The sequence below is a fragment of the Silene latifolia genome, chromosome 1 (genome assembly GCF_048544455.1).
Source record: "Silene latifolia isolate original U9 population chromosome 1, ASM4854445v1, whole genome shotgun sequence".
NCBI classification, from domain to species: Eukaryota; Viridiplantae; Streptophyta; class Magnoliopsida; order Caryophyllales; family Caryophyllaceae; genus Silene; species Silene latifolia.
Genome location: NC_133526.1, coordinates 147,073,511 through 147,085,539, shown reverse-complemented (window position 1 = coordinate 147,085,539; position 12,029 = coordinate 147,073,511). Strand labels below are relative to the sequence as shown.

The 12,029-nt window shown below is 38.1% G+C and overlaps 1 protein-coding gene across 1 annotated transcript; it reads left to right on the top strand.

The window, feature by feature from the left end:
• The first annotated feature begins 10,118 nt into the window (after positions 1-10,118).
• Positions 10,119-10,553, top strand: LOC141657564 (uncharacterized). Its single transcript, XM_074464842.1, has one exon. The coding sequence runs from the start codon at positions 10,119-10,121 to the stop codon at positions 10,551-10,553; it is 435 nt and encodes a 144-aa protein (XP_074320943.1).
• The last annotated feature ends 1,476 nt before the right edge of the window (positions 10,554-12,029 follow it).

Below are 12,029 nucleotides of genomic sequence, written 5' to 3'. Positions count from 1 at the left end.
GATCAACAAAGCCTTATGTGATCTAGGGGCTAGTGTGAGTGTTATGCCGTACTCGGTGAGTAAAAGGTTGGGGATGGGAGAGCTTAAATGCACCAATATCACAATCCAAATGGCCGATAGATCGACGAAGACACCATTAGGGATATGGGAAGATGTTCCCGTACGAGTTGGGAAATTTTTCATCTCGGTGGACTTTGTCATTGTTGACATGGAAGAAGACTCCAACATTCCAATCATCCTAGGAAGACCTTTCTTACACACCGCGGGTGCGGTGATTGATGTGAAATATGGAGAGCTCACTCTAGAAGTGGGAAATAAGATTATAACCTTTATTCTTGACAAGACTATGAGAGCTCCACGTTTGCATGAACCATGTTTTATGATTGATCATTATAGCCGGAAAGATGATAGGAAGAAGTCGGAACTCCAATGGAAGAAGAAAATTGAAGATGCTCCATTCAAAGAGCAAGTGAATTGTAACAAAGAGAGCTTGCAAAGCTCAAAGTCAAGCAAAGAAGAAGAGGATGGCCTCATTGGCCAAGACAAGAAATTGGGAGAGTTGTCTCTATCAACTCAAGAGATCTTTAGTGATCAAGTGGATGAAGTTTGTGGTCTTTGGGACGACGAGTTTGAAGGGAGTTTTAATCCCTACATTGGCAATGCTATCGATCAAGACCGACAACATGGGCAAAGGTCTATTGAAGATCTTTATCACGATAATGAACAAGCTTTTGATTATTTCTTCAAGGTGTTGAGCAACATCAATAACACCTTGGACATGCCCCCATGACAATCTCTCTAAGGAAGAGAGTTTGGTGGAGTCCTCCCTAAACCACCATTTGTAAATATTTCTAACTCCCTAACTCGCATTTCAATTATTGTATTGCATTTTTGTTAGTTTTGGATTTTTATACTTTGATCAAGATAATTATCATGTTCGAGAGAAGTGAGGGAGGGACTTATGATTTTAATTAATGTGTAGTGCTTTAGCTTAGTGTGGGGATAGCAATTGCCTAGGCTATTCATGCCTTAGTAGTGCCCCCACAATGAAGAACACGGGATTTTGAAGAATGGAAAAATGACAAGGGATATGCAAGTACACGGATGGAACTAAATCCGGGTAAAAGGGGTAGAATCCAAGCGGATTCAAGAGAATCCGCCCGTCTTCAAGCAATCCGGGCATATTGGGTAGAAGACGCCCGTCCTTCATGAGCTGAATTTTTGAAATTTCTGACTGTTAGCAAATCCGGGCGTTCTGCAACAGAATCCGCCCGTCTTCAAAAAGACGCCCGTCCTGAAGGGAAAGACGCCCGTCTTTTTGGCTGAGAAAACAAGAAAAATCCATGTAAAGGAATCCGCCCGTCTTCACTGAAAGACGCCCATCCCGCATTTACAAATCCGAGCGTCTTTGCTGAAAGACGCCCATCTTTAGGCGAGAATTTCCCAACCCAGAACAGGCAGAATCCGGCCGTCCCGAAGGAAAGCCGCCCGTCTTCCCTCTGCATTTCAAATATTTCGGGTTTATTATAAACCCCCTCCCACATTCATTTCTTCATTTCTTCATTCGAAACACTACTCATAAACCCCATAACTCCAAAACCCTCATCCTCTCCATCACAAAAACAAGATTCCTCAACAACATTCACCAAAATCAAATCAAAACATCCTTTTAACAACAAATCAATCACTCCTCTTTCATCAAAAATCAAAACAAAACACAAAATCTTCAACCTTTGAGTCGATTTTTGAATTCATAAAGGCAAAGCCTTTCATCTTTAAATCGGTTTAGGTACACTAGAAATTGAAGATTTTTCACTCTTTTCTTGGTTTAAGCATCAATGGCAAGGACAAAGGGAGCAACAAAAGCAACAAAGGCAAAGGCACCAAAGGCAAAGGCACTCTCATCAAGACAAAAGAGTCTTCAAGCAAAGAAAGCATTGGCTATGGTGGTAGCTAACCCAAACTTGGAAGTGCAACAACAACAACCTCCCATGGAAGCAACAACATCTACTACTCCGGAAATTGATCAACTTTCGAACTATCCGGAGGTAATTTTCATTTCCAAATCCCATAGGGACACTTTTGCCAAGTATGCTAGAAAATCATTTATATCCACCAAGTTTATTTGTGAAGATGCCTTAGATAATTTGGGTGTCCTTGAGCAAACTAGAGCCTTCTTTAAAGCCATGGGGTTGGAAAAATTGTTTGAATCCAAGGAATTGACATACCCCTCCCTTACCTTAGAATTTTTGAGTTCTTTAAAAGTTAACAAGGTTGAGACTATGGAAAGCATCGAGTTTCGCCTAGCTAATGTGAGTAGGCGCATCTCCTTTGAGGAAATGGATAAAGCTTTGGGTCTTAGTGATTCACCAAGTTATTTCAAGAATGTTGGCAAATATGACCCCGCTCCTCTTTGGGAGGCGATTTCCGGAAGGAAATTTGAGAACTTTCATGCTAGTCGCGCTCTATTAGTCCACCATCCGGGCATTAGAGTGTGGCACAAGGTCATAGGAAACACCATCATTGCAAGAAAAGACACCAACCATTTCACCAAACTCGATTTTGTTCTTCTTGAGTCGGCTTTGAACATTGGAAGGGAATTATCCAAGCCTTTCAACTCTCTAAGGCTTTTGGTGGATAGATGGCTAAACATTGATAGTGGGAAGCAAGGCACTACCGTTATTGTGAATGGAGGTCTAGTCACTATTTTAGCTAAATACTTTGATCCAAACTTCAACAAGGATAGCAAGTATGAGGCGAAAAAGGGTGGTAATCTCATTGATATTGATACTATGATAAACAAATACAAGTGGGTCTCTCATAACCCTCTTGACACCAAGTATGGATGGCTCACAAGTGAGGCTAGATCTTTTACTTTGCCTTCGAAGATTTGTCGTTTAAGTGTCCACCGGACCAACTATCTCCTTCCCCTTTCAAAAGAGGCCGAATATATCATCCGACAACAAAAGGGTGAAATTGAAATGCCCTCCTCTTCCATTGTCACACCACCCTATCCTTTCAAGTACCAAGAGTTCAAACCCGAAGGAGTCGAAGCAAGCAAGGATTATGTGACTCTTCTTATGCAAGAGATGCACAAGCAAGCCTTCAAGGACCGGGAAGATGCTTACTTAGCCCAATATCCACCCCTCCTACACTTAGCTAGGCAAGGACTACTTGATCCTTCATGTCCTTTGCCTAGTTGGGCGGATAGAGAAGTCTTCTTTCCGAGTGCATCTAGGGGTGAGCTTCCAGGTGACAATGAGGTTGTTGGTGATGAAGATGTTGATGATAACATTTATGAAGAGGCTAGTGAAGAAGGATAAGAGGATGATGAGCAAGGTGAACAAGAAAGTGAAGAGGGAAGTGGTGATGAGTCCACTTCTAATGAGTAAGATGATGATAGTGATGATATGATGGAAGATTAGCAAGCTTTGGAGGCTCCTACCCTCTCGAGGTTTGTTCTACTTCTTTCTTTGTTTTAATTATTTTTCTTGATCATTGTTGTAGTAGTCCTAGCACCATAGAGGACTAACACCTCGGCCCCATTGAGGTGTTCTCATTTTATTGTTCCCACCTTTCAAAATCCAAAATGACAAATTAGTTTCATGCATTGCATTGTGTGTGCATGAACTACACCCAACCTTAGGACATTAGAAATAATGTCTAACTCGGTTTGGGGAAGTCAATGCATACACAACAGGAGGTAATCTAAATTATCCTCTGCGTCATAAACAAAAAAACCATGCATCATGTAGTGTAGATTAGTGTAGCTTGCATTTAGTGTAGAAATCATGCATCATGTTTGCATAATTTCCCATCATTTTGGCCATTAAGGACAATGCCCATATTAGTGTGGGGATGGCGAATTATAACTTAACTTCTTATTCAAAAATCCAAAAAAATTGAAAAATTTCGAAAAACCTTAAAAATTTAAAAATTTGAAAAACCAAAAACAAGTTCATTTCCTTTGTAGTGTAGTCTTGTATATATTGTATATATTGTGTTTGTTCTATCCTTGTTCACATTAATCGACTACGCCACATCCGAGACATGAGGATATTGAAGACCGCATGGTATGATCTTTCCAATCTCCTTTTTCCTCTTTATGTTAATGACTATGTGGCTTTATTTTGATTGATGCGGTATAACAATGTGAACTTAGCACTTGCATTTAGTTTATATGTCATATTAGTTGGTAGAATCACTTGCATTAGGATGTATATAATAGTTGCATCATGGCATATAGTTGCATTTAGATGAAATATTTTGAAAAGTGCCTAATTGGGAACTTTGACAAGAGCAACTAAGCCATTACAAATATTTTTTCAACTTAAGACTTCGCCTACTAGAATGGTTGTAAAACACCCTAGATTGTGTCATACTAGTGTCTTTCGACCCATGACCCAAAGCCTAGTCAAGGGTTTGCATGTGAGTCACCTATCCAACCCTGTGATGCGATGTGGACTTGGTTAACTTGTCTAGGTGACCTTGATTGACCTTGTGGTATGGCAACCCAAAAATACTTTCTATCAATAAGTTTGAAGTGCTCATTTCAAATATTTTGTTATGTGGAAACAATTTATTGCCAAGGAAACCTCAAATGTTTTGAAATGTTGAAATGTTGAGAATTTTAGTCGTTTTGATGGAGGCGTACCACTTCGATGTGCTTTGGAGAGGGATCCATTGAATTGGGCCCCCACACGGTTGTGAATTCAACCGCCCAGAGACAGAGTGACTATCACCCCGAAAAGCTATTGTCTAGAGGTTAACCGGTTGCCTAATAAGCGATTGACGAAAGCAAAGGACATTAGCACGGAAGGGACAAACCCCATCTCTAATTCTTGAAATGTGAAAGTTGAATGACGTCAATTTTTGAATACTAGTCATATCCACCCTTGTTTACAACGATTTGAGCATTTCATTCCCAAAAAGCCTTTTTGTCAAGCCACTTTGTCGAGCTTGGGACGATCCATGACCTTTACTTTTGTAGAGAACTCGAGACTTGTCATGTCATATGCTACTAGCATCATAGGGTTCATCATTCCACACCATCCGATCGCTCTTGACGAAAGCATTTGGAAATTGAGGACGAAAGTAGTCTAGTTTAACACCATTTGGAGGTGATTTAGTGCCATCCTCTTAGCCTTAGTAATTTGTTGAACTAGTATTTGTGAAGGAATATATGCTCTTAAATTTTTTATTTTTAGTTGACTCCGCCACTTGATGAGGAAGTGGCTATTCCTTTTGTAGATGCATCCATTACTTGATTTTGTGTGCTTAATGTTTGGATGTGTCGCCATTTTAGCAAGATCCACCTTGCCTTGCAAGAAGGCATCCTACCTCATGGTTGTCTTGTTGTGAGTTGAAGGGGCGGAGTGAGACCCGCTAATTGTCTCATATCGGCTATGTTATTAGTTTAGTTTAAATAATGGTCCTAGTCTTTGTCACCTCTTTACTCGGGACGAGCAAAGGTTCGGTTTGGGGATATTTGATGTGACCATAATTAGAGCATATTTAGCCCCCGAATTAGCCTTATTCCCATGCTTTTTAGTGCATATTTGGGTCATTTATTGTCTTTAGTTCTTTGTTTTGCATATTCTTTGAGGTTTTGTGTCCTTAGTAGGAAAGGAGTGCAAACCTTGCATTTTCATGGCAAAATGAGACTAAATTGATTGAATTCATTGACCAAGCATCAAGGAGAGACAAGATTAGAAGGCCTTTGTACATATTATAGTAGATGGGCAATGATGAGGAAAGATCCTTGCATCCCCAAGGAAATCCCCAAGGATTTTATGAAGAGAAAGGGAAGAAAAGAAGAAGAAACAAAGCTGAGCAGCAATCCGTGCGGATTGTGCTGAAGACGCCCGTCCTCCACCTTCATAATCCGTGCGTCTTCTCCCAAAGACGCCCGGGCAGCAGCTACCAGAAGACACCCGTCTTCTCCCAAAGACGCCCGGGCAGAGACTCATGAATCCGCACGTCCCGTGCCTAAGACGCACGGATTCCAAGGCAGCGCAAATTCGTTCTTCGAGCTTCAAAAAAAGATGCCCTTCCTTCTAAAAATACCGGCGTTTCCTTAAGTAGGGACTTAATCGTCATTTAAGCCCTTAGTTAACCCTAATGCATCCACCTAATTTCCACTATAAATACCCCATTAGTCTAATTTGAAGAGCATGTTATTCTTAGCAATCTTTAGTGTAGTTAATATCAATCAAATCTCTCTTTAGTTTTGTAATCAACAATTAATCAAGTTTTAACAAGTTTATTTCCTTAATCTCTCTTTTGTTCATCCTTTATATTGGGTAATTGAAGATTATTTGGGTTATTATTGGGAGATTGACAACCTCTCAATCAAGCATCAAGTACTTCTTTTATTCTTGCTTTATTATTGGAATCATTAATAGGTATAATTCTCTTAATCCCTTTTTAATTATTGTTAATTACTTTCATTTATTCATCATGTTTCACTTTTTTAGTATGATTGACAACCTTGCTAGCATGTTCAACATGATAATGAGTGAGTAGTCACCTTGCTAGGGTTAATGGGTAATTATGGGAAACCAACAAGGGGAATGATTCATGCTTAAATTAATATGCTTTCATGGTTTATTTGCTTGCTTGTTTTGATCTCAACTCATGCACATATTATGTTTTATGAAATGCGAGCCTATGAATCCTTGCATTTTTTATCCATCACTTATCTTTTCAATGAGACTTGTAAGACATAAACCAACTCGAGTCTCATTAGACCATGCATGTTGTTGAGTAGGGAAGATTAAGTTGACTTGTAGGTGTTGTACAATCTAATCGATTCGGCTCCGGGACCCAAACTTTCCTAGGATTGTAAGTTATAACCCAACTCAATCCATCACAACAATAATTGCTTGCTTATAATTTGAGAACTTGTTTGTATGATCAATTCCCATGATTCCCCTATGACCCCATAACAGCCTAGTGCTTTTTATCAATTTTTTACAACCCTTTTAATTCATCTTGCTTGTTTACTCTCATTGCTATTTAGTTTAGTGACCTTCTACATCAACCCAAATTGTGACACCCTTAAGACACCACTAGTTGCAATAGAAATCTCATCTCAATTCCCGTCCCTTGGGATCCGACCTTTACTTGCCTCTTTACTAATTGTAGAGTTCTTTGTGAAGTTATAAATTGTGTTTTGGTCTAGGTACTTCCAACGACAATTGTTCCGAAAAATAGAATATAGCTCCGAATACGACCAATGGGTCAACTCCGTATCACTAATGTGACCTTACAAATGGCCGATAAATCTTTAAAGAAACCTTTAGGTGTCTTTGAGGATGTGCCGGTTAGAGTAGGGAAGTATTTCATTCTGGTTGACTTTATTGTTATGGATATGGCTGAGGACTCCCAAGTACCCATCATTCTTGGTAGACCATTCCTTCACAGTGCAGGAGCACTCATAGATGTTAAGGACGGTAGTCTGACACTACGAGTTGGGGATGACACTATTAAATTTTTCTTGATAACGTTATAAAGCATCCCCTTTCAGTAGCTCCTTTTTATATGCTTCATGCTCTTTCTCATACTATTGATGATTTCTTTTCTTATTGTTTAGATATAAATCCATCTGACGCCCCTGCTGTTGCGTCATATCCATGGAGCAAGGAAGTGGACGAGATAGAGAAGTTGATATATGGAGATGAACCTCCTCCATAGATGGTTTACAGCTGTGATGAGAGTGTTGACTTGGAGGCCGCGTTGGATGCTTTAGAAGCTAAGATTTTCAGGGAGGAGCCAATCAAAGTTTTTGATGAAGCTCTTATGACGGATGACATGCCCTATCTCCTTACAAGTGATGATGACTTGAAGAACGATAATCATTGCTCATATTTTACATTAGACTTTGAGTTTGATGAGCAAAAACTATACTCGTCATTTATTTTCTTTGCTTGGACTATCTATTGGTGCTACTTATGCTTGTGTGTAGCACATGCGCTACTTTTTTATTTAGTTTTACGTGCTTTAAGTTGTATTAATTGTGCTTTGAATTGCATTTATTTTTAAATGCAGGAATTGCTCGTCAGATGAGTACTCGATCGAGTGCTGGCAGGCTCGATCGAGTACCCAAGTGTTTTGGGTTTAATTCATAGCCAGACGATGTTAAGATTTGCACGGTTGATTATTTTCCCTATTTTTGCAGCTGGTTTAGGGGAACTTCTACGCTCTTACCCGGTATTCTCTTCCATTGTATCTACTTTTATTGTATTATCTATATCTTTTCCATTCCTTTTGTTAGTTGGGTCCTTTAGATTACTGGAAATTTTTGTGTGATTGCTATGATGTAGGCATCACAATGAGGACACTGTGACATTTAGTTTTGGGGGAGGAGTTTAATTATGTTGTGTGATTTCTTTTTGTTGTGTGCATTCATATCAAAAATCCCATAAAAATTAAAAAAATTTCAAAATACAAAAACATGTTTTTACTTTGTTTTAGGTCGAGTTTTGGTGAATTAAATAACAATGATGTTAAATTGCATTTTTTTTACATTTAAATCCCAGTTAAGTTGTCCATGTACTTTGTTTTAACCCGTTATCCATGGAAACAAAGTTCATAACTCGAGTCTTGACCGTATTGAGATGACTTATATTGATTAGATTTGACACAATTATGTTGGTAAAGTACTTTAATTCTAAGGTCTATAGAGCTTCCTAGGCCAGGAACATCAATAAACTGGTCTCATCTGTCAATTAGGCTTGAGTGTGGTTTCTCCTTGTGGAATGTATAATATCAAACTGCATAAGTGTGACATTGATTTCTTGATACTTTTATTGCTTTAATTTGACTAAGTGCATGTGGATAGGCGGTTCTTACTGTTCAAATAAGCCTTACGTTACCTTTTGTTTAGCCTGTTTGAACCCTTGTAGCCATTTCATATCCTAATTTCATAGCTACAATCCAAGAATTTGCCTACCTTTTCGGGACAGTCGCAGTTGCTTGATTATCATGTCTATTTTTCTATTATGGTTGGTTTGGGACTTGTTGTCATGTGGGTATAGCAAAGTACATATTTAGCAATTGTGGTGCCTCGATCAACTTCAGCCAGGCTCGATCGAAGAACATGTGTACTCGATCGAGTAAGAGCAGACTCGATCGAGGAACCACTTATCTCCTGTATTTTACGCAATTTCTTTAATTCGGTTACGTTTTACTATAAATACCTAAACCGTACCTAGTTTATTCTACGCTTTATTTTACCAAGTTTTGTATACGTACTCTAAAAACTCTCTTAGAATACTTTTAGATTAGTTTACATTAGTTTAGCTTCGGATCTATTGCCCTTTAGTTACGGTATTGTTTCTAGTCTTTCTTCAATAATTACAATTCAATCGGTATTCATCTTTTATTATTGTTCATCATGTTTCTTATTATTGTTATTGTTGTTCTTCCCTTTAGTATGAGTAGCTAAATATATTATCTAGGGTGAAAGGGGATCCAGGTTGTTAGAAAAGGGTTACTTATGAATTGATTGTTAAATTGCTTTCGATGTTGTTTAATTATCGTCTTACTTCTAATTAGTTAATTACTGATCATAATTGATTAATTAATCTTGCATAAACTAGGATTTTCACCGACTAGGTTAAGACTAGTATAGGCCACGATAATTGAATTAGATCAACCTAATGATAGCGATTGCATGTTAAGCTTAGATCTAAAAAGAGATATTAGAATCGATCGATCATATGACTTTCAACAATATAAATTTCTCAATCAATGAATTAAACCTTACCTTTGGATGACTACCTAGTGAACCAGATCCCTAGACTCTCTTAATATTATTGTTATTCATCTTTATTACACTTGCTATTAGTTGTTAGAAATAAAACCAATCAAAACCCCCATAAAACTGTTAGCTTTAAGACAAACTTAGACTTTAGCAAATAGATTATTACCCCCTCCTTGTGGATACGATACCCTACTTACCGGTAGTTATTTGTTAGTAGTATTATAGAATTTATTTTGCTTAAGGCCAAACGACTGAAAATAACCTTATCATGGCAAATGCTTTGAGTAGGAAGAGTGTACATTCATTATGTACAGCTATGTCTTTGCTGAAGCTGAGGGATGAGATGTCCAAGATGGGGATTCATATGATACGAAAAGGGGATGCCATCGGGGAATTGACGATCGAACCGGACTTGTATGATTATATAAAGAAGAAACAAGAACTTGATCCAAAGATTCAAGAGTGGAAATCAAGGGTAGAGAGTGGCACAGTTTCGAGGTTTTCCATCCACACAAATGGGAGTGTTCGCTTTGATGGGAGATGGTGTGTTCTTAGTGATGCGGATTTAAAAAGGCTGAACATGACGGAGGCTCATTGCACTCCTTATTCAGTTCACCCGGGGGGTGATAAGCTTTATAAGGACCTAAAGAAAACGTTTTGGTGGCCTAATATGAAGAAGGATGTGGCCGAGTTTGTGGCTAAGTATTTAACATACCAAAGAGTAAAGGGCGAGGAACGTAGACCACAAGGTAAGATTCAGTCACTTGAGGTGCCAGAGTGGAAATGAGAGTCGATCTATATGGACTTTATCGTGGGGTTACCAAGGACTCAGCAAGGCAACAATATGATTTGGGTGATCGTCGACCGTTTAACAAAGTCAGCTCACTTCATTCCGATGAAGGATACTTGGACCAAGATACAGTTAGCTTTGGGTTATAGGAAACACGTGGTTCGGTTACATGGCGTGCCAAAGGACATAGTGTCGGATCGAGATGCGATGTTTATGTCACGGTTTTGGCATGAGTTGCGGGGTTTGATGGGAATGGCCTGAGAGGACTATCAAGACTTTGGAGGATATTTTGAGGGCTTGTGCCATGGAGTTTGGTGGAAGTTGGGAAGATAGGCTGGACTTGATTGAGTTTTTATACAACAACTATCACACCACTACGCCAAATCTAGAAATCAATAAGGAGCATATCACAATGGTTTAAATGCATTTAATAACGACACTTAGATTACCGTTTTCCAAATATTGGCGGAAACCTAGACCGCGATAATACGAATAACGGTTTCCCACGAAAACCGTTGTTATTATATTGTGACAACGACTACTTAACAAACCGTTATCAAAAACGTTTACGGTTTCCAAAAGCTCGTTATAAAATCTCTCTTATCAACAGTTGTTAGACATGAAGGAAATGTAGATCTATATACATACTAACATACTCATATATGTTTAAACTAATTTGTCATAAAATTAAACATGGATTTTATGCATGCAAACATTAATAAAAGAAGATAAGAAAACATTTTCTCACCATAATGATTTCGGTCATATTGGGCACTAACAAGATCTCCTTCTTGTTAGTTCTTGAGCTTTCCATTAATGGATGAACATTCTTGACTTCAAATTAGAAGCCCTCCAATTAGTTGCACCCAAGACAATCCCTTAAACCCACAAATAAACATGTACTAGATGTTTGCAATGTAGTTTACCATAAAATCTATTACTAATACTCATATACTACTTCTAGTAATCTTAGTAATTTATATGAATAATTTAGATTAAAATCTCATCCTTTTTGATGAAGATGGAAGAGAGAGAAGAGAGGAAATTCTACATGAACATTTTGCATGTAATTTGAATGGATATTCATTAAAGAATTAGTAGAGTAAAAACTACTCTAATGTTAGAGGGAGCACGGTTTTGGGGGAGGTAATGGACCAATATATTGTCCTTCCCTTTATGCTTTTTACCTTATCTAAACCTTAGGCATGTAAGGCTAGGCAAGTAGAGTCATAATGATGTTATTTTAGCTTATTAAAATAAATCACCTACCAACCTCTAGACCCTCTTAATTTCGGTCCATTATGTATAAAATAGACTACCATTTTATTTTTGTCAATTTGTCATTTGTCACACAATATGTCACATGTAGTATGATACATGTTACTAATTAATTAAATGCATATTTATCACATAAATATCATTTTATAAATTAATTAAATTACATTCAACAAATTGACTAGTGATACTTGATCA

Coding starts and splice junctions, on each gene's coding strand:
- LOC141657564 (XM_074464842.1), top strand. CDS start 10,119: ATGGGGATTCATATGATACGAAAAGGGGATGCCATCGGGGAATTGACG.